This window comes from Microcaecilia unicolor, chromosome 7, assembly GCF_901765095.1.
Source record: "Microcaecilia unicolor chromosome 7, aMicUni1.1, whole genome shotgun sequence".
NCBI lineage: Eukaryota > Metazoa > Chordata > Amphibia > Gymnophiona > Siphonopidae > Microcaecilia > Microcaecilia unicolor.
This window is the reverse complement of record NC_044037.1, coordinates 189,060,807-189,084,846: the sequence shown is the minus strand read 5'-3', so window position 1 is coordinate 189,084,846 and position 24,040 is coordinate 189,060,807. Positions and strand designations below refer to the sequence as shown.

General features: G+C 41.4%; 1 protein-coding gene across 1 annotated transcript in view; it reads left to right on the top strand.

Annotated features, from left to right (window-relative positions):
- The window catches only part of SPAG16 (sperm associated antigen 16), a 932,486-nt gene that overhangs the window by 225,044 nt on the left and 683,402 nt on the right, over positions 1 to 24,040 (top strand). Inside the window, 1 exon segment of the mRNA XM_030210425.1 lies at positions 4,507 to 4,640. Within this exon segment, the coding sequence (XP_030066285.1) occupies positions 4,507 to 4,640 (134 nt within the window).

Below are 24,040 nucleotides of genomic sequence, written 5' to 3'. Positions count from 1 at the left end.
GCCTACTCTGCCTCCTGTTGAGGCCTCGAATGGCCCTCAGTCTGTGGTGTGGCCTCCAACACCAATGCTGCATGCAGCTCCGGTGTCGACTGCCACCTAAGCCGGCACTCCCTCAACATCAGTGGAGGAAGCTTCATTGGAGTCGAGGCGGGAGCCGGCTTCTCGATGCTGTTATTGAGGACATGGCTTCTCTGCATCAAGGCACTTTAGATGTGTCATCCAGGATTTCTACCCAGACTCTCATGGCTGCATGTTTCTGAACGTTCTGTTCAGCAGAGGTTGGCGGATGCCCCTTGCTGGGGGGATAACCTTTTGATACCATCTCTTTTCTCTCCCGCTAGGCACCTTCTGCATCAGCCTCTTCAGCTAGGAGGACTTTTGGAAAGCCAAGGAGGAATTCCTGTTACTATCCTAGGTGTATGTACAACCCTTCGGCTTGCTAGCCTGCTCAGGCTCAACCCCAGCTCACTTGTTTACGTCAACAGCATGCACCAAAGGCCCCTGCTGCTCCCCAAGCAAAGCAAGGGATGAGCTTTAGACTGGCTCCACCAGAGTATAACTGCAGTAAAAGTGTCCATCCTGGATGACTTGCTGGTCAGGGGGAGGTTGAAATTTTTTTGCCAAAGGTGGTCTGTTATAACCTCTGACCGGTGGGTTCTTTAACTAATCCATCTCAGATACGTCCTCAATTGGCATCCTGGATGACTTGCTGGTCAGGGGGAGGTTGAAATTTTTTTGCCAAAGGTGGTCTGTTATAACCTCTGACCGGTGGGTTCTTTAACTAATCCATCTCAGATACGTCCTCAATTGGCATCGCAAACCTCCAAATTACCCACCGAGAACTCGTTCCTTCAGGTCTCAGCACATGCAGGTACTTTCAGAGGAACTTTCCACTCTTCTGAAGGTCCATGCGGTTGAACCCGTTCCACCAGGGGAAGAAGGGCATGGATTCTATTCCAGATACTTCCTTGTGCGAAAGAAATCAGAGGGGATGCTTCCCATCCTAGACCTAAGGGCCCTGAACAAATTCCTAGTGCGAGAAAGGTTCAAGATGGTTTCCCTGGGCATTCTTCTCCCAATGATTCATAAAAATGATTGGCTATGCTCTCTGGACTTAAAGGATGCATATAGTCACACCCTGATACTTCCAGCCCACTGGAAGTATCTTTGATTTTGGCTGGGAACACATCGCTTTCATTACCGTGTGTTGCCTTTTGGCCTTGTGTCAGCTCCCAGATTCTTCACAAAATGTCTAGCAGTAGTTGCAGCATCGCTACGCAAAACTGGGAGTCCATGTGTTCCTGCATCTCGATGATTGGCTGGTGAAGAGCACCTCGGAGGACAGGGCTCAGGAGTCCATGTGGATGACTATTGGATGACTATTCGGGTGCTCGAGCTACTAGGGTTCATTTTAAACTACTCCAAGTCCCATCTTCGCCCTGCCCAGCGATTAGAGTTTGAGCCTACCTCCCAGAAATGACAGCAGACAATCTAGTCGCACTCACATACAAGGTTAAAGCCTCTCAGCAGGTCATAGCTTGGCAGATGTTGAGATTGTTGGGCCACATGGCTTCCACAGTGCACGTTACACCCATGACACATGTTCACATCAGATCAGCTGAATGGACCCTAGCTTCTCAGTGGTATCAAGCTACAGGGAGTCTAGAAGATGTCATCTGAGTATCCCCAGAGCTTGTATGCTCCCTTCAGGAGGCAGTTCAGATGTGGCATTGGGCTCGCCAACATGGCATTTTCCTTCGAGCCACCTATCTGGTGGACAAAAACAATACCCTGGCCGACAGACTGAGCAGGATAATGAAACCACACAATTGATCTCTGAATATGAGCATATCCCGTAAGATCTTCTGAGAGTTGGGCACCTCCTCAGTGGATCTTTTTGCCACTCAGATAAACCACAAGGCCCCTCAGTTCTGTTCCAAGTTTCAGGACCATGACAGACTAGTGTCGGATGCCTTCCTCCTCAATTGGGGGACAGGTCTTCTGTATGCGTATCCTTCCATACCTCCAGTGAGTTAGACTTTGTTGAAACTCAGGCAAGACTGCAGAACCATGATTCTAATCACGCCATTCTGGCTGCAGCAGATATGGTTCCCTGTTCTTCTGGAGTTATCTTCCAAAGAACCGTGGAGATTAGAGTGTTTTCCAACCCTCATCACGCAGAACTCCCCAACCTCCAGTCTCTGGCTTTCACAGCTTGGATGTTGAGAGCCTAGAATTTGCTACTTGGGTTTTTTAGAGGTGATTCCCGGGTCTTGCTGGCTTCCAGGAAAGACTCCATTAAGAGGTATTATTCTTTCAAATGGAGGAGGTTTACCATCTGGTGTGAGAGTAAGGCCCTAGATTCCCTTGCTTTCCCTACACAGACACTATTTGAGTACTTTCTACACATTAAACATTTCAGAGTCTGGTCTCAAGACCAACTCAGTAAGGGTTCACCTTAGTACAATTAGTGCTTATCATCAGCATGTAGAAGGTAAGCTCATCTCTGGAGAGCCTCTAGTTGTTTGCTTCATGAGAGGTTTGCTTTTGTCAAAGCCCCCTGTCAAACCTCCACCCATGTCATGGGATCTCAATTTCATTCTTACCCATCTAATGAAAACTCCTTTCGAGCACATGAATTCCTACCATCTGAAGTATGTGACCTGGAAAGTCATCTTGGTGGCTGTTACTTCAGCTTGTAGAGTCAGTGAACTTCAGGCCTTAGTAGTGGATGCACCTTATACTAAGTTTCATCACAACAGAGAAGTGCTCCACACTCACCCTAAGTTACTATCGAAAGTGGTGTCGGAGTTCCATCTGATTCAGTCGATTGTCTTGCCAACATTCTTTCCTCAACCTCTTGTGTACCCTGCTTAGCTTGCACACCTTGGATTGCAAGAGAGCATTGGCCTACTACATAGAGTGTAAAGGCCCCTCAGACAGTTCGCCCAGCTTTTTGTTTCTTTTGATCTCAACAGGAGGGGGGTCGCCATCAGGATATGCACCATTTCTAACGGGCTGGCAGATTGCATTTCCTTCACTTATGCCCAGGCTGGGCTGGCCCTAGAGGGTCATGTCATGGCTCATATTGTCAGAGTCATGGCTGTGTCGGTAGCCCACTTGAGGTCAACCTCCATTGAAGAAATTTGCAAGGCTGCGACGTGGTCTTCAGTTCACACATTCACATCACAGTACTGCCTTGAGCAGCACACCTGACACGACAGTCGGTTCGGGCAGACAGTGTTGCAGAATCTGTTTGGGGTTTACAATCCAACTCCACCCTGCTAGGCCCATTTTATTCTGTTCCTGGCGGCACTCTCATTCAGATTGTATATAGTTTCAGGTAATCTGTGTTATATCCTCACCATTGTGAGGCCTAATTGACCAGTTTTTATTGTTTTTCATGAGCCTGGATGCTAGAGATTCCGGCAGAATTATAAGCCTGTTTGTTCTCAGAGAAAGCAAAGATACTTACCTGTAGCAGGTATTCTCCTAGAACAGCAGGCTTTATATTCTCACAATCCCTTCCACCTCCACTTGGAGTTGTCTCCTTTGTTATTTTTACTTTACTTTTTATTATAGTATTAAATTGAGGAGACTGCCTTCTCACGGTGGGCAGGAAGGCATTTGCGCATGCCCAGTGGAGCGCAGCTCACGCTTCACAAAGCTCTCATTTAGTTTTATTAAATTCTGGACTGGGTGATGCGGCTCAGCATCACCCACTTGTGAGAATAGAAAGCCTGCTGTCCTCGGAGAGTACCTGCTACAGGTAAGTATCTTCCTTATGTGGCTTAATGGACCATAACGTTTAATTGCATTTTGAAATTTCTTTTTGTCTTAATATTTTTATTAAATTTTTCATACAGAACAATAAAACAACAGCGTTGATAAATTTTTAGCATAACTTCTGTAGTACAGAATTATTAAAGTATTAAAGTAAAAAAAAATAATAACAAAAAAATTGAGAGGACATATATCACTATATGAATTGCTTCATACAACGCATATGAGAAATAACTAGAAGACTGCTTAGTCTTTATTTAGGTATGAGACAAGTGAAGACCATTTAAAAGGCAAGACGCATCAATTGTTTTAACATAATGATTTTCATATTGATATGTTAAAAAGAGTAAATTCCACCATTCTTACTAGGTAACTTGGTTATGGGATTTCCAATGCGAGAAAACTACTTTTAAGGCTAAAGTTAGCAGAGTATTGACTAGTAAACAGTCATTGTCCTCTAAAGTATCACTAAAACATTGATCTTTAAGTATAACATATTTATACTGCATAGGACCAGAGAGATGAAATATATCTGCTAATGTGGACCAAACATCAAGCCCAAATTTACGTATGCATGTACATTCATAAATCAAATGTCTAAAAGTGTCTATCTCAAGTTGATATGACCAGCACAAGTTTGAGATAGAAGGGTCAATAAAATGTGATTTGAGAGGTGTCCATAGAGATCCATTTGGAAATTTACTGTACTTTTTACTTTTCTAGGATTCTGAATTCCCTCTAGATACAAGAGTCAACCCATATCTTGTTCATATGAAAAGAAAAGGCAGCATTCAGCAAAAACTTGGAGGATTCCGACAGCACACCACAATAAAAGCACATGAATTGGCCATTAGCTGGTAGGATGCATACTAAATCTTACTGTCTGGCATTGTGATTTTTGAAAGCATTGCTGACTAATTCTGGTTTTAAAAAGATTTTCCTTTGAGCCGTTCCAAAAGGCATTTGATAAACATATTGAGAGCAGTAAGCAAATGCATTTTACCTTTGATGCATCAGAAAAAATGGATATGCACTGGATGACAGCACAGTCTGAATGTTTTGTTTTATGTTTATGTTTATTATGCTCTTGATATACCACCTTTCATGAACCAATCAAAGAGGTTTACAATCATAATACCAAAAAGATGAAGAAATAGAAAAGAACTACAGTTCGTGGCAGGAGAAGAAAACAATCGAGAACAGAGAGAGTAAAACTGGATTTAAAAAAATTAAATCATAAAGGTATGGTATGGCTGCCACCAGCTACGCCCTTCACTGTCCCAGCTGGTCATCATAAGCTAAGTTGAATAGATGAGCATTGAGTGTGGGCTTAAATTTAGGAGTGCCTTATAATGCCTTTGTATGGAAAACAAAAATGAGGATGTTATAATGCCTTTGTATCGCTCCATGGTGCGACCGCACCTCGAATATTGTATTCAATTCTGGTAGCCGCATCTCAAAAAAGATATAGTGGAATTAGAAAAGATGCACAGAAGGGCAATGAAAATGATAAAGGGGATGGGACGACTTCCCTATGAGGAAAGGCTAAAGCGGCTAGGGCTCTTCAGCTTGGAGAAAAGGCGGCTGAGGGGAGATATAATAGAGGTCTATAAAATAATGAGTAGAGTGGAACGGGTAGATGTGAAGCGTCTGATTACGCATTCCAAAAATACTAGGACTAGGGGGCATGTGATGAAACTACAATGTAGTAAATTTAAAACAAATCAGAGAGTGTAGAGAGAGTGGGAAGTGGACCAATGACTCCAGGGAGACGGGATACAAGATTTCTAAGTACCACTTTATTCAATGACTCAACGAATCGGAGAAATATTTTCTTCACTCAATGTGTAATTAAACTCTGGAATTTGTTGCCAAAGAATGTGGTAAAGATGGTTAGCTTAGCGGAGTTTAAAAAAGGTTTGGACAGCTTCCTAAAGGAAAAGTCCATAGACCGTTATTGAATCGACGGGGAAAATCCACTATTTCTGGGATAAGCAGTATAAAATGTTTTGTACTTTTTTGGAATCTTCCCAGGTATATTGTGACTTGGATTGGCCACTGTTGGAAACAGGATGCTGGGCTTGATGGACCTTTGGTCTTTCCCAGTATGGCAATACTTATGTACTTATGAGTGGCCTAATGGTTAATATAGCGGGTTGTGGACCTGAGGAACTGAGTTAAATTCCCACTGCTGCCTGATGGTTGGCAGTGGGTTGAGATCCTGGGGAACCAGGCTCAATTCCCTCTGCAGCTTTATGTGACCCTAGGCAAGTCACTTAACCCAACATTGCCCCAGATACAACAGTAGTACACTGTACTATTTAGATGGTGAACCCACTAGGGACAGACTCAGTACATGTAAAATGAAACTGTAAACCGCTTAGGTCTAATCGGTATATAAATACTTGAATGAATATGTCTGTTTTGCATGAAGAGCCAATGGGAGAGAGTTCCTAGGAGAAACAGGGGTGATATGATACAGACATTCAACTATTTGAAAGGTATTAATCCACAAATAAACCTTTTCCTGAGACGGGAAGGTGGTAAAACTAGAGGACATAAATTAGGTTGAAGGGGGGCAGACACAGGAATAATGTCAGGAAGTATTTTTTTCAAGGAGACGGTGGTAGATACTTGGAATGCCCTCCCGCGGGAAGTAGTGGAGATGAAAACAGTAATGGAATTCAAAATGCGTGGGATAAACACAAATTAATCCTGTTTAGAAGGAATGGATCCACAGAAGCTTAGCGGAGAGAGATTAGGTGGCAACACTGGTAATTGGGAAGAAAAGCCAGTGCTGGTCAGAGTTCTACGGTCTGTACTCTGAAAACGGCAAGGACAAATCAAGGACAGATATACATATAAAGTATCTCATACAATGAGTTTATCTTGTTGGGCAGACTGGATGGACTGTACACGTCTTTATCTGCCGTCATCTACTATTTTACTATGATGAAGCAATCTAAAAATATGAGCACTGATGAGTGGGGCTGCAGCCACGAGCAATGGATTGTAGGGATGAAAAGCTGATGGGCGGACATTGACTGAAGGGTTTTGAGGGAGTATAGGGAACATTCAAAGAGGAAAAATACGAAGGAATTCCTGAATGAAGTACTTTATAGGCCATGGTGTGTATTTTGTAAGGAATTCTGAAGGGTATAGTCAACTAATGATGATGGACAAGAAGGGGAATGACATGATCAGAACTTCATGCTTGAGAAAGAAGGCATTCCGGGTAATATTTAATAGCAAAAGCTGTAAATTCACAAATTATGCAGAGTGCAGTTTTCTGTAGTATCCTATATAATAAAAAGCACCTCCAACGTTCTGAAGCTGACTCCGTGGCACTGTGGCAGTGTAGGGTTCGTAAGTTTGTATTTCACCGTTTCATTGGCTCTCACTATCCTGCAACGTCACAAGACAGAGGAGCCAATGAACGGTCTGAAAAAAAAAGCCCAACCCGCCTGCCCAGACCGTCATTGCCACACAATTCTCCTCTATCCCCTGCCCCCCCTGTAGCCACCCAGCGATTCTACTCTCTCCCCTGCCCCCCCTCCAGGCACCCACCGATTCTCTGTCACTCCTTTGAAAGCCCTGCCCATCTGTAGCCTTCCCTTCCAGTTCGTTCCCTCAGAGTCCTGCCCTCGTGGAAAGAGGAAATGACGTCAGAAGGCGGGACTCACAGGGAACGAACTCGAAGGGAAGGCTACAGACGGGCAGGGCTTTCAAAGGAGCGATGGAGAATCGGTGGTTGCCTGGAGGGGGAGGCAGGGGAGAGAGGAGAATTGCAGGGTGGCTACAGGGGGGGCAGGGGACAGAGAAGAATCGCTGGGTGCCTGGAGGGGGCAGGGGAGATAGGAGAATGGCTGGGGGGGGGCAGGGGAGAGAGGAGACTCACTGGGTGCCTGGAGGGGGAGCAGGGGAGAGAGGAGACTTGCTGGGTGCCTGGAGGGGGAGCAGGGGACAGAGGAGACAGTCTCTGTCACACACACACACTCGCACATTCATTCACTCTCTCTCTCTCTCACACACAGTCACTGTCAAACACACTCTGTCAAACATACACACTCCGAGGAAAACCTTGCTGGCGCCTGTTTCATCTCTGTCAGAAACGGGCCTTTTTTAAAAGTTTTGTATATGTCACAGAATGCTTGTGTAGTACATTTTCTGTTTCAAACATTCTTTTTTTCGGTTATGCCCTCTTCCAACTTGCAATTTCAAAAGCATAGGGCAAGCCTGATTAAGCCAAAGATATGTCATGCTGTAGACTGTCTCAACAGTTAACCAAGCCAGTCCACAATGTATATATTATATTTCTTCACCACATATATACTTAAATATTGTTCAAAAAAATGTTCAGCAGTCAATGTTCTCTTATAGCGTTTATATACTTTTATAGAATGCCGCAGTGATGTGTGTCGTCCACCACCCTTACAGGCTTTATGTGGCGACCCATATTAACATCAACCTCTTCATTGGCCCAATTTATTATTTTACAGGCTACTTAAACTATAATTTATATAGAAAACGTGTCTACTTTTACACTTATCTTATCTGTCGGACTCGGGGGTATCACTGTCCGACATGCATGTTTCGCTTGCAACGGCAAGCTGTCTCAAGGACCTACCCCTGCAACAGAAGAATACTAAATCAGACTCTATCTCTCCTAGGTGTTTGTCCTTAACTACCCCTAGAAGATCTTGCCCTATAATTTTCTTAACTGCTTACCCCGTAGTCTTCCTAGCGCCAGCTCTACCATAATATTTCTTAGTAAAGATGGCGGTGGCGTGGTGAAGAAATATAATTGTGGACTGGCTTGGTTAACTGTTGAGATATATTTTGACCAGTCTAATCACTAATCACTAATTGAATCGGCCAATTATTGAATGCTGTAGACTGTAGCATAACTGCAAATTTAATAGTTGAATTGTTGGCAGATTTCTAGAGGCTTTCTAAGAGCCTTTGTTACAAAGAGTTAGAGTAAGGAAGCAATGTTCTCTCTAAGCTGTGCGGGTATCCTCTAACTATATTCCTGCCAATGGGAGGGGGTGAGGTGATGCTTCAATATTCATTTTCAAACACTAGGAACAGGCAGGTCTTCTGGAGTCCTGCAGAATTTGCCTGTCCCCTGCAGACACTGGCAGAAATGTAGGTGGAAGACTCCCTCACAGATTAGGGGGGCCATTATAAGGGAAAGGGAAATGGGACTTGATATACCACCTTTCTGAGTTTTTTGCAACTACATTCAAAGCAGTTTACATATATTCAGGTACTTGTACCTGGGGCAATGGAGGGTTAAATGACTTGCCCAGAGTCACAAGGAGCTGCAGTGGGAATTTAACTCAGTTCCCCAGGATCAAAGTTCACTGCACTAACCACTGGGCTACATAAGGAGGCCTGTGCTCACTTCTTTCCTGCAACAGAAAGTATTCCTCCTGGAATCCCTGTATGGTGTTATTAAAATGGACAACACTATTTGGCTTCTGTTCACAGCTCAGTATGGAAAGGGCACATTGCTGGCACAGTTTTTTTTAATTTATGGAACAAGAATGGGTGGATATCAGATTAATAACAGACTTGCAAGTCTCTAGAGAAAGAAAGTACCTGATTGTTATAAGCACTTTTACTATGGAAAATCTTTTACTTCTGAGCAACTCTAAAAAATCTGGATTTTTCTTTTATGTACTGGCTTTCTGATGATGTGTTTTCAGATAGTATGCTGTTTTAAACTCTTTTTATATAAATTTATATGTCTGTCTATGTCTTGGTAAGAATCAAGTGCCTTGATTAAGGTTTGCTGTAAAACTGAACATATATTGGGATATAAAGCATGTTGTTTGATTTTTAAAAGAGAATATACAAGAATTATGCTTGTTTAAATTATTGATTTTGATCTATGTTAATTTCTTTTTTAACTTGCTTTTCTACCTCTTTCAATAGTGTGGGCCATTGACTGGTTTAGCAATAAGATTAATTATTCTTTCTATTTTCAATTTACTATTTCTGTATTTATAAATCCAATTTTCTTATGTTTTGTTTCTGATATTTGTATTAGAACTGTTCTGATAGTGTAGTTTTCAGAGATATTTCCATACCTATACAGACATCTACTTATGGAAATATTTTTGAAAATTGCTCTACCCTTCCCTCCCTCCACGATGTGGTAAAAGAGGGGCCAGGATGGATTTTGAGCAAGCTTTGTATAAGTATGTACAGGGATTTCATTTTGAAATTCCCACACAGTCTTTACCCTGCATATTTACATTTGCAAAGTATGCAGGATAAAATAACCCAGTCCTCCTCAGGGTTTTCAAATTGAATTTCTATAAGAGGATCTATTTTCAGACATGACCATCGCTGTGGTATTTAAAAGAATTTGTATGATCAGGGCTACTACATAGACAGACAGTGGTGCTGAATATATGCATAATGCAGTGACCTTCGGCCACTATCCATGGGTGCCAATTAACATCAATAATTGTTAGCACCCAGTTATTGCCATTAATTGGCTCATTACTACTACTACTACTACTTATCATTTATATAGCGCTACAAGGCATATGCAGCGCTGTACACCATACACAAAGACAGTCCCTGCTCAAAGAGCTTACAATCTAGATAAGACAAATTATGGCGCTCAAATTTGGAGTAGGTGTAAATGTATACAGGTGCATACCCACAATTTCTGCAGGACTTCTGCTAGTATTTTATAAAGACACATAGGTGCCTATCAGGTGAATTTTCGAAAGAGAAGGGCGCCCATCTTCCGACACAAATTGGGAGATGGGCGTCCTTCTCTCAGGGTCGCCCAAGTCGGCATAATCCGATTTTGGGCGTCCTCAACTGCTTTCCATTGCGGGGATGACCAAAATTCATGGTGGCGTGTTGGCACCGTACCGAGGGTGAGACTGGGGCGTGATTTAGAGATGGGCGTCCTCAGCCGATAATGGAAAAAAGAAAGGCATCCCTGATGAGCATTTGGTCAACTTTGTTCATTTATTTTCACGGCCAAGCCTCGAAAAGGTGCCCAAACTGACCAGAAGACCACCGGAGGGAAATGGGGATGACCTCCCCTTACTCCCCCAGTGGTCACCAACCCCCTCCCACCCAAAAAACAAAAATGTAAAAACATTTTTTTCCAGCCTCTATGCCAGCCTCAAATGTCATACCCAGCTCCATCACAGCAGTATGCAGGTCCTTGGAGCAGTTTTTAGTGGGTGCAAAGCACTTCAGGCAGGCGGACCCAACCCCTCCCCCCCCCCCCCCCCACCTGTTACACTTGTGGTGGTAAATGTTGAGCCCTCTAAACCGCCCCCAAAACCCACTGTACCCACATGTAGGTGCCCCCCTTCACGGAAAGCAGTTGAGGACGCCCAAAATTGGCTTTCCATTATGCCGATTTGGGCGACCCTGAGAGAAGGACGGCCGTCTCCCGATTTGTGTCGGAAGATGGGCGTCCTTCTCTTTCGATTATGCCGCTGCTAGTGTATGTGTTGTATGAATGTTTTTATTAAAACAGAGTGATTGAATGTTCACATCAAAATAGGTGATCCAGACTCTCAGATTTCTAAATTTTGTGATGCTTCGCACGATCTACAGTAAAGAATTAATAAACAATGATGTTTTTCTTATTATATGTTATTCCATGAAATTAATGGAGCTTGAATTATAAGGCTTCATATTGTGGTCTTTGTTATATAAATGCCATATAATTACTCTTATCATACAGCAGAAAAAAATCTTTCAGAGTAGCTAGTTTTATAAAGTCCCAAGAGGTATTCAGCCATTTTAATCATTCAATTGGCTAAACATTCCTTTGTTTACTGAACAGGCAGCAGATGGACATTGTAATGTGTAAAGTAAATGGTTTTAACTCGTAGGGTTTCTCTTAGAAAAAGTGAGGTAAATATTTATCAAGATGGCCAGTGCATAAAGTTATAAAATATTTGAGAAACTGTGCGCATCCAGACTTTGACATCTTTTTTCCTACATAGATGACCTATGAAAAATCAAGCATATGTCAGGATGAAAATCCATATAGGAACCTCACTGAATGGGGAGCCTTTTATAAAATACATATAAGAATGTAGGAAATAAATGCTTAGTATGTGGCATGTGCAGCTGGAACAGTCATTTTACAAAGGAATGCATTAAAAAGAAAACAACTGCATCACTCAGAATTTTGAATGTGTAAATATCAATTCTCCATCTCTAAGTAATGATTTTGCAACCTCTGCATGTAAGGTTGAGATTTTACAAACTTGTACATCAAGGGGAACAATTTAAGGATCCAAACTAGCTTTTAGATTTTTTTAAAGTGCTTTTAAATATCAGAGAGTTAAGGCCTTATGGTGGAAGGTGTGCTCAGATTGCCAGATCTTCATGTTTATAATGTAGCTTGTAATCTGAGGCAGGTGGAGGGAGAGAGGTATTGTAATATTGATTTGGAATGCCAGATGGCCTGTCTGATGCCTTATCCTTTCTTCTGCATGCCTGTTGGGCTAGACTGCCTTTAAAATTGAAGCATAATATGTTGATTGCTTCAGCCTCCTGGGCCTGGCGGCTGGAAAGTAGGTACTTTGGCCTTTCAGAAGAGTGCTCCCCTTATCTACTATTGCAGGGGAAATAGAGATTTGTCTCCGGGGCTCAGGGGTATGTGTTTTGTTACTTGAAAGATGCAGCATTTTAAAGAAGAAGGGCATCTATGGGTATTTTCTTTTGATGTCTTGAGAGCCACCAGAGGGTTGGAGGGGAGGGATATATACTGATACTATGAAGCACAACATTATATGATGGAGCTAATAATGGTCCACTGTACTGATGTGTGGGGTACTGATTCATTTAATAAGTTCTGGCTGTAGTTGGGGGAGAATTAGGGATTGATAGGAAAATATTATAAAAGTTATAATTACAAACCATTCATCTCACCCTTTCAGAAGACCATTCATAAATGAGCTCTTGAGACATTGTAGGAATATAATGAGGATGATTTTACAGATAGTATGCAGGGGGTAGAGGTGGGGGGGAGGGGAAACTATAGTGGAAAGTGTGCAATTGTGGTATATGCACTTCAAAATTATACAAAGATTGTGTATGCACCCTATTTGGGCTAGTAAAGTGTGGGAAATTGTCAGGTAATTGTTCCAAATATATCAAGACAGATTGAGCATATGTTCACTGTTTTGGGGGTTGTGAAAAGATAGCTACACTTTGAGCTGCTATATGGGACCATTTGCAATTGCTTCTTTGCCAAACATTTCCAAAGATATACATTGGGAAGAATAATTCAAATCATAGTTACTTGATGCTAGTGTCCACCTTAGGAGTCAGCATCCAAGAAAAAGATCTAGGTGTCATTATGGACAATACGCTGAAATCTTCTGACCAGTGTGTTGTGGCAGTCAAAAAAGCAAACAGGCTGCTAGGAATTATTAGGAAAGGGATGAAAATAAGATGAAGAATATGATAATTCCTCTGTATTGCTCCATGGTACAATCTGACCTTGGGTAATGCATGCAATTCTGGTTTCCATATCTCAAAGGAGATGGAACTACTCTCACATGAGGAACAGGCTAAAAAGGTTAGGGTTCTTCAGTTTGGAAAAGAGACTACTGAGCAGGGCCGTGCCTAGGGTCTCTGGCGCTCTCCTGCAGACTATCAGTTGGTGCCCCCCTGCAGACTATCAGTTGGCGGGCCCCCCCCCCCCCCCAGACCTGCCTGGCTCCAAGGCGCGTGGTCAATAGGCTCCAGTCTTATCAAGTAAAAATTGTACCGTCCCCTGTATATTATGTTTCAACAACATAGACAGAAATCTCATGAACTGCCTCCAAAAATTCTGAACTTTTGAACATGACCGGTCCGGAAAGCATGGAAAAAGGTATAAGGGATAATCACAGAAGAGAGAAAAGAAGGCAGATCAGTGTAATAAGCCTTATGTACTAAACAGAGAATCATGAAAAGGGACTGATAGGGGAAAGGCAACCAGTGTAGACAAAGAAACAGAGGTGTGACATGGTCATAACGTTTAGCCTTACAGAGAAAATGAGCAGCTGAATTATGAAGTGTTTTTAGTTTTTTCAGTTGGGAATTTGGGAGACCTGCGAAGACTGAATTACAGTAGTCGATTTTAGTAATGACAAAAGCATGAACTAGAGTGTTCATTCATATTTGGCAGCTTTAGGGCCTGGAAGTGTCATATGTTTTCCATATTTTCTGTGAATTAAGTTTAAGAAAATCTTAGAAAATTCTTTTGAATTTCAGGTGGTACAGTTCTGGCTCTCTTTGCCTGCTACTGTATGTGCAGTCTCTTCTTACAGTTCTTTTCAAAAAGATCTAAAGACGTTCTTATTTAGAAAATGTTATGCTTAAATTTCTTTCATGTCCAGTAATTTGTTTGCATTGTATACATCCCTAGAATAAAGTTAGGATCCAAAGAAGGCTCCATAGGCTTGCAGTTCTGTGTTTTATCAGCTACACAATTTAAATCAAGGCTAGAAAGAGTCAAAGTAATTGGAAAATGAGACACGAGGCCGCAATACTTGATTGCAATGGACCTACTTTGTGTTTCCATTCTACAAACTATATAGAAGACAGCATTCTACCTGCATAAGTTATAGGTTTCAACTCTAAGTGCACATGAATGATGCACAAGGATCTAAACAGCATATACCTCCTTTATCACAAGCAGAAAACCCACAAGTAGGCAAACTGGGAGAAGATAGTACTGGGGCTTCTGACATTTTCATTCTAATACAACCTGGTCTATATACAGAAGGCTTACAGCACACATTTTTCCCAGAACAGCTTAATTTATACTTTACTAGTGTGAAAGGCCCGTTTCAGAGAGGAATGAAATGGGCGCTAGCACCGCTCCCCCCCCCCCCCCCCGATGTCTGCGCTGCCACTGTCCCCCTCGCCCTCACCAAATTGCCGCCGCTGCTCCCCCTCTCCGCTTTAAGGCAAGAAACAATATAATTGCTTTATAAATGCATGGTCTTCAATGTTTCTGGTACTTTGGGGATGCAATAGATCTCTCTTACCATAAATCACATCAAGAAACTTGAGACTATTAGAACACTTTCTTGGTCCTAATCAGATATTTTCTTAGATGAGAATGACAGAAGAGATTCCTGTTTCCAACTCCCTGGTTCCACCGAAATAATCTTATAGTTTGTGCAGTATTTATAAGTTAAGAGTATTATACATATAAGGCAACAAGCATCTGATTATATGATGCCTCTATTACAACACAGAACTTTAAAATGCTCTTCATTCTCACTGACTTGCTCCTATGTTTTTATGAAACTAGAAGCAGGTGTTGCTAATAATTTCACAGCACTTCTAATCTATCATGATGCCTTGAAAACAGCCATTTCTGGATTTTTTAATACGTTTTGTTGTTTTTCCATTAAGTGCTAGTTTTTGCCCTCTATGTCTTTTTATTGTCCATATAACATTCAAAACATCCAGTAAAGAATAAATTCCAGTACAGCTAGGTAGAATTTCACTGAGATCAGATTTAAGCTCCACCCCCACCCACCCCCCCCAACCTCAGGAGACAAACTTATACCCTTGAAAACATCACCTAAGTTAAAAAAACAAACACGAAACCTAGTAATATTTCCACAAGATCTTGCACAAATCTGGTCACAGTGCAATTAAAGGGCACACTGCTGAGCTGAGGTGGTGTAGTTGGAGGGGGTGGGAGAGAATAACAGTTATGCACCTTCTAGGAGCCCTGTATCATGGGCACGTCGAGACGAGCTCTTCCCTGCATGGGCAACTGGACAGAACACAGGGCGCCGTCGAGTTGTATTAAAAAAAAAAGCTTACCGTGTTAGCAAACTGGCGAGCAAGTAGGGGTTGTAAAAGCAACAAGCAGGCACGCTCGTCTCTGTCCGCTTCCCTGCCCTGTCTCAGCGTCCCGCCCGCCCGAAAGGAAATGACATCAGAGGAAGGCGGGACGCAGAGAGGGCAGGGAAGTGGACAGAGACGAGCGTGCCTGCTTGTTGCTTTTACAACCCTCGCTCGCTCGCCAGTTCGCCAACGCGGTAAGGTTTTTTTTAAAAAAATACAACTCGACGGCGCCCTTGAAGGCAGGCGCCCCCTGCGGCGCTTACCCCGCTTACCGTGTTGGCACAGCCCTGCTACTGAGGGGGGATATGATAGAGGTCTACAAAATCCTGAGTGATGTAGAATGGGTAAAAGTAAATTGATTTTTGACTCTTTCAAAAAGTACAAAGACTAGAGGACACTCAATGAAGTTACATGGTAATACTTTTAAAACGAATAGGCGGAATATTTTTTCACTTAATGAATAGCTAAGCTCTGGAACTCGTTGCCAGTGGATGTGGTTACAACAATTAGCATATCTGGGTTTAAAAATGGTTTGGACATGTTCCTAGAAGAAAAGTTTATAGTCTACTATTGAGATAGACATGGGAGAAACCTCTGCTTGCCCAGGGATTGGTAGCATGGAATCTTTCTACTATTTGGAATTCTTCCAGAAACTTGTGACCTGGATTAGCCACTGTTGGAAACAGGATATTGGTCTAGATGGACCATCGATCTGACCCAGTATGGCTATTCTTATGTTCGTATGACCTTGGAACTTTGCTGGATAACATTGAGGATCTTGATTTGGACCACCCGTACCTTAGCTGAGATGATATTTAATCATCTCTCTGACCTCATGTGCTCCTTTCTTTAAATTAGTCACCTTACTATATAACTCCTCTTATTCTCTTACCTATCTATATGTTCCATCTTTGCTTATACCCTACACTATCAATTAAAGCGTTCTATTACATAATGTGTTGACGCTGTAAGTAGTATACTATTCCATACTTTGTATTGTTATTTGAATATTTTTACTGCTGGAATTGTCTGTTGCTCATGTTTGATTTATTCTTATTGTTCACCGCCTTGAGTGAATTCCTTCAAAAAGGCGGTAAATAAATCCTAACAAAAATAAAACAAATAAAATATTCAGATTTTATTTGTCTGGAAGCCATGTTTGTTGGCAAAGAAGTGTATCCTCTTGCAATGGATTTATTTGGAGCCCTCTGCCTTATCTTTACAGAAAATATAAATGTATGATCTGCTTCAAATGGAGTGCCTTTCTGCCACTCGTGGGCTGGGGGGCGGTTAATACATTTTGGAACATTTGGGACCCCTTCCAAAATTTAGTCACATCCAGGCTCTGATGTCCCTTGCTGAAAGTGCTTGAAACTTAGCCTAGACCTGAACATTTCTTTCCTTTTGGGATGGACTGGTATTTGCTGCTTATTTATTTAGTTTCAGGGTGCTCAGGAAACTTATACCTATTTCCTTCAGTTGGTGTATGCTATTTGGAAGGGAGGGAGGGTGGGTGTTGGTTAGGTAGGATAGGTTTTATTTTGGGGTGAGGGGTAGTTGGAGAGAGAGGGAATAACTACTAACACTTTTCAAGTGTACCTTTTCTTGTTTGTAGTGTTTTGAACAATATATTTTTACCATGTTATTGGCTGATGTTGAAGCCTTAATAAATATAGGGTCATGGATTTGATATATTACCTTTCTTTCGTACAGCCAAAGTGGTTTACATATATTATATGCAGGTACATTGCCCGGGGTCACAAAGAGCTATAGTAGGAATTGAACACAGTTCCCCAGGTTCTCAGCCAATGTCCTAACTATTACGTAAACATCAGAGAGGTAAACACAATTGCCATCTCAGGTCACTTTTGCAAACCCCAAATTCAAGCAAACATTTAGCTGATGTGTGCCTTGGCAAGTGTAAATGCCAGTATCTAGATTTTGCAAAGCTGTTGCAAAATCCAACATACGTATATATTTTTAAAAATGCATACTGCAGTTCTATGCATCTAAGTAGTTGTGCAAACACAGATTTTAGAAAACATGTAGGGCATTTACATGGGTAGTTATGTTTAAATGTTACACAGGGTTTCTAAAATGACCTCTTAAGTGTTCAAACCTGAACACTAAAAATATTGGCCAAGGTTAAGCAGATGGCAAGCATCAGAGAGGGCCTTCCAGCCAGGTGACTGACACAGGTAGAGCACTAGGCCCTGTCCTGTCTGGATGATGTCACTTTCACCAGGTTCAGCCAGCTGAATACCTCCCGCTTTACTGTGACAAAATGTACAAATTTCCTCTTCTCCTGTATGAAGGCCTCTTGTCTCAGAGGTGCCAGAGTTTGGCTTTCCTCCCAAGTAAGTGCTGCCTTAAAGCCTCTCTGATACCTGTGTGCAAAGGTAGTGTAGTAGGCAAGAGCTGCTTTCCTGCTCTTTTTTAAACTTAATATTATTTATGTTTAAACAAGTTATTAAACATTAAAACAAGCATAAACATAACATTTGGTAGGTACACGTGGTTTCTTCTATACACCTACCCTCACCATTGCCTCAAAAAGGAATCCAAAAACATACAATCAATCCTTTCTCTCCCCTCCCCCTTCCCTGCCCTTTCCTCCCCCAAGTGCAGTCTGCAAAACATGCACAATCAGTTCTCCACACTCAAAACTAACATTTCTCCATCTTTCACACTCTCCCTCTCTTAGATCAAGTATTCTTCCTCCTCCAAAGTTGGAAGCTTTTCCATTATCTTTCAAAAAGATGTAATCTGTTATACTTAAGTGCTGTTAAACTATATATAATATACCATCCATCCAACTTCACCACCACCAATCGCCAGTCCAGGGGTACAGACTGCTTCCATTGCGAAGCCAGGATCAGCTACACTGCTACAATCCCTAGATGAAAAAGCTTGTCCTCCTCTTCATCCAGCCCTTGCACTGGTGCCTTTAGTAGGACAACCTCCATAGAAGGAGTAAACTGCTTTTGCAAGATCTGAGTCAAAAGAATTGAAACTCTTTCCCAGTATTGTTCTCTGCCCCAATATTGTTGTATCACCCCACACCTGTACCACAGATGGAAATATGTGTCCTGTCCCCCACAACCCTTCCAACACCTCTCTGCCCCACTCCCTAGCAGTTTGCATAACTTCATAGGAGTGTAATACCATCAGAACAAGACTTTGTACCCATTTTCCACAATAGTAGTTGCCATGCCCAAGATTCTTATCCTCCTCCAAATCTCTTCCCACTCACATCCTGACAAAATCCTCCTCAGATCATCTTCCCATGCCCTCATATATTTTAGTTTCAACCTTTTCCTGCTATTTAAACATCGATAAATTTGGGAAGTTGCCTCCTTTTGTAGCTTCAGACCCAGTAGTTGCTCAAAAGCAGTGTTTCCCTATGCTTTCTCTCTAAAAGCACCCTAGAACTTTGCAGATAGTGTTACCTGCAGCTGTGGAAATAACCCGCTCGGTAACAACCCATATTTATCCTGAAGTTCCTCAAAACCTCTGACCCCTCCAGTGGCTAGATCATGAAATTGCCCTACACAAACCAAACCCTGTCCCTCCCATCGCTGAAAAATCTCCTGTTCCCTCCCTAGCTCAAATTCCAAATTAAAGTGCAAAGGAGTATACCACAAATATTTCTACCCCTCCAGCAACCAAGCCCTATTGTGACCCCTGACCTTCATGGTAAGCTGTTGGTATGGCCCCACTTCCCTTGTTCCCTTCCTGCCCCCCACCCTTAGGAAGCCAGAGCAAATGTATCAAAGGCATATCCACTGGACCTTTCTGTTCTGAATCCACTCATTGCATGCTATCTTGCACTTGCCATTCCAAAAGCTGAGCTGAGGGGCCTGATATTATTTCTTAAAATTTGGTACTTCTAGCCCGCCTTCCAGTTTACCATGCATATGACTGTGTGTGCCATTTTAGGTTGGCAATGAGCCCAAATAAACCTAGAAATCTGTTGTTGTAATTTATATAAGACCCTATCCTCCACCAAAATAGGCAGAGTATGAAACAAATACAAGAGTCATAGCAAAATCATCATCTTAACTGCTTCAATTTGCTCCACCCAGGATAAACAAAATTTATCCCATCTCTCTAGATCCTGCCAGACCTTTCAAATTATTTGTCCATATTTTAGGTCATAAAGGTTGGTCCCAGGGCCTCCTAGGTTAACCCTCAAATAATGTAGCACAGTCTTAACCCTTAGAAATGCTCGAGGGAGAGCAAAGTCATATTCAACATTTATATTAACACTTTCCCACTCTTAATGGAAAGGTATGACTGGTGGAGGTCCTGACCCTAAGGCAGAGCTTCCCAAACTGTGGATTGGGATCCCAGATGAGGTGGCAAAGCCCACTTTTAGGTGCAGTGACCTGGGTACACTGGATGATATTCCTGGAATCTGTGATATTCCTGAAATTTTTAAAATTGTATCCCTGATCATATCACAGAAGGCCTGTCTCCCTTACAAAGAAGTATCCAGTAACCTACTGGACTCTTCCACCACATCAGGGACGACAGGCTGATTCTAAAGCATATTGCAGTCTATTACTTTATATAAAAACTCCAGTCTATTACTTTATATGAAAACTCCTTACAGCATGGAAATAATCAGTATGACTAGATGTGTCTCATTACATGGTTACCAGTGAAGTCTAGAATAGATTTTAAACTGATGCTTTTAAGTTTAAATGACTGGTCAACCAGCTTACCTATGTGGGCTGATGGAAACAAATATACCAATATGCCTACTTTTAGCTAGATTAGAGTCACTCCAAGATGTGTTAGGTCAGTGAAAGAAAGCAGTGTGCATATATATGGTTAAAAAGAAATTCTGCTGTTTGAACCATGGTTGGCCATTCATAGAAATATCAGTTGCAAATGTACATGACTACTTTGTTTACATATACAAAATAGTTAATTTTCAAATAAAAACAATACTTGAAGTTTCCATTTAAAAATTAGCTATCAGGTCCATCCATACTAAAGTGCATGCAGCTGTTGCAAAAATGCAGACTATTGGAATTATCTTGTTAGTGTTCACAAGTTTCCTCATTACTATGTTAATGTTCTTCAGTGCCTTGACAACTTCAAAAGAAATGCAGGAGACACTGCATTAATTGTAGACTAGGAGCAGGCTGCTTTTCAATCATTAGGTGTCAGTCTGACATTGTACTTAATCATAATACATCTTGAGATTAATGCAGTTTTAAACCATGTTATATTTATTAACCTTATTACAGTTTAGACAGCCAACAGGGTCATAAACACATAAGTCTCCTGTCAAACTGACAGAAATTTCAAATCTCTGCATTTTGAAATATAGGTCCACAGGATCTGTGCTTCTTATGAATATATCATTGCATTACTTTGCAATAACCTGACCCAGACACTAAGCAATACACAGATTTACCATTGTGTCCTAATAATGTTGAGAATTGGCAGCTAAGTATTTTTCTTAATATTTCTATTTGTATGTCACCTTTCAGTAGGTTGCCTGACACTCCACATGCATACATTTTAATTTGTATAAATCCAGCTGTTTTTTAAACAGCAGATTTCCATGTACAGCTATGGCCAAAAGTTTGTGACTGCTCCTTTTTTCATTTCCATAACACATATCTAAAGACAGGCACACAAAACATAAATCTTTCTGATAAAAAAAATTATTTCATAACCCATGCTTTCAACATTGTCTACAGAAAGGTTTCTGCTGACTGTCAATATTTGCAGTGATAACCTTGATGACTGTCTGTATTCATTTGAGCATTGATCTTCCAGTTTTCTGCAGAACTATGCTGTCAGAGGTCCACACTGCTTTGATCCATTGTGTCAGATCTGCCTCAGATGTTGAATTGTGTATCGCCGTCTTCTGTTTTATTACTATCCGTATATTTTCAGTGATGTTCAAATCAGGACTATTTCCTGGCCGGGGTTCTAATAGTTGTATTTTGTTCCTGAGGCAGCCATAGCTTTTGCTCCATGGCTGCCATCCCTTTGAAAATGGAAAATAATATATGTGAAATTTGAGATTTTTTCTTTTAGTACATCTAGATAAACAGCTCCTCCAAGTTTGTATTTGTAGGAATCATCCATAACCCAGTTCAACCAGCCCCCAAGACTGCAGCCCAAACCATGACCTTTGGTGCTTGCTTCACTGGAGGTTTAGCATACTTGGGTTTGTTTCTTTGTCTACAGAAGCAATAAAACAGTGAAAGTACTTTCATCTGAAAGCATAACTTGGCCTCATTGCTCAGCTGCCCATTGTTTGTGTTTGTGGCAGAAAGTAAGCAAATCTTTAATATTCTTAGCAGACATCTTCAGCTTTCAAGCTGGCTGATATGATCAAAGTCCAGCATTGAACAGTATTCTGTATATTGTCCTGCTACTGGTTTTCTTCCTTGGAGTACCTGGACATTTTGATGTGATAACACTTGATGATACCATTGGGAAGAATGTACTGTCTTTATGATTGCATTGTTCATTTGCATATCCATAGCCCTAGATTGCCTGGAGCATGCCCTCAATTGAAAACTGTTCAGCTTGTGATTTTGCCTAACTGTTGCCATGGCTGTTCAATGAGCCACCATAAGTTTCTTTTTGAAATTGCTCTTATTGGTATCTTCTTTTCATGTAGAATATCTAAATAGATGCATGCTTTTCCATAAACCAAATAAATGAAGCACCAAAGACACCATACAATGTACTGAATGTACTGGTATACAGATGCTTCAAGGTGTTAGTTTCCTAAGCCTTAAGAGAGAGAAGAATATACATTCAATTTGCTTGTATGCTATTATCAACTTATTACTGACTCAGCAATGAATTTAAAGCCTTCATATGGTTAGGTAAGTCAAAAAACAGCAATAAAATGGGTTATAAAATGACAAATATCTTAATTTGGAATTCTGCCAGGTACTTGTGAACTGGATTGGCCACTGTTGGAAGCAGGATACTGGCTAGATGGACTCAGTATGGGTATTCTTATGTTCTTAATTATTGCTTACAAAATCCCTTAATATCACTCACAACTGTCCTGAAAAAGACAGGTACAAATCAAAGTAAGGTATACACAATCTACTATGTTACATCCCAATCATAGCCTAAAACAAAATGACTATCAGTAAAGCTCGATATAGCAGCTGAAATGTTTTGTCCGTGTTTTATCGTGTTCGAATACTGGCTAAAACAATTGCAGAAAATATACACATTAGCCTGACCATGTGAATTACCTTTATGTTTAAGCTTTAGTGGGGAACTACACATAATACACCTGAACTCCCATGAAATTCCTTTTTTCTGTGCAGTCAAAAGTATGTGCATTGTATGGGTATAGGTCATGCCTTTGATATACTGCCTCTTTGTGGTACAACCAAAATACATATTATATTATATACAGGTACTTTCTCTGCATTGTGAAAGTAGACAAATACGTTTAGCTGGTTTTATCCAGATGAAAATGTATTTAGTTGAATTGGAATGTTTTAGGTAAGTAAACAGTTGTTTTATGTGTGTAAAAAGAGCAATTCCCATTGACAAGCAGACACACAAGTGGGTGATGTCATCTGACAGTGCTAGATGGAAGCTATTCCAGAGCTCAGAGCTATTATAAAGTTCTTATTATGTGCAGCCCTTCCTGCACGCAAAAATCTCTTTAGTCTTCTCTTTTTTGTCTGTACTGTTGAATAGACACAAAATGTTCTCCCATATTGAAGAAGTTTTTCACTTTTACCTGTTTCTGAGGTTGTTTTTCTTTTGTTAGTTTCTTTTCTGACAATGTCCCAGATAGTCAGGGATTTTGGTTACTGTATGAGAAAAGTATACAGAGCTTTGACATGCATTCCAGATGTCTTATTTGTCTGAGCTCAGATAATCAGGTGGACTGCTATCCTTGTGACAGAATGTCACTGAGAGCTTGAAAGAGCTGCCTGAAGGGCTTAACCAGCAGAGGTTCCTGCTTGCCCAGAAAAAGGAAGCAAGGACCTTGTCTGCACAGAGGTCAGGTGACTTGTGTACTCTAGTAAGTCGTCATTTGTATTTGTTGCCTTTACCTCCTTGTGCTGTGATTTAAGAGTTCAGCTGCAACAGGCGTGAGCAACCTGGTCCTCAACGGCCGCAACTCAGTTGGGTTTTCAGGATTTCCCAAATGAATGTGCATGACATCTCTTTGCATACAGTGGAGGCAGTGTATGTAAATAGATCTCATACATACCCATTGGGGAAATCCTGAAAATCCAACAACTGAGTTGTGGCCCTTAAAGACCGAGGTTACCCATCCCTCCTGAGCTACAGAGTAACAGAATCAAGGATCTTCCAAATTGGTGTGGTTCTCCTTGGAGATTTCCAGACATAAAGGGTGATTGTCCTCATTCCGACGTTTGAAAGG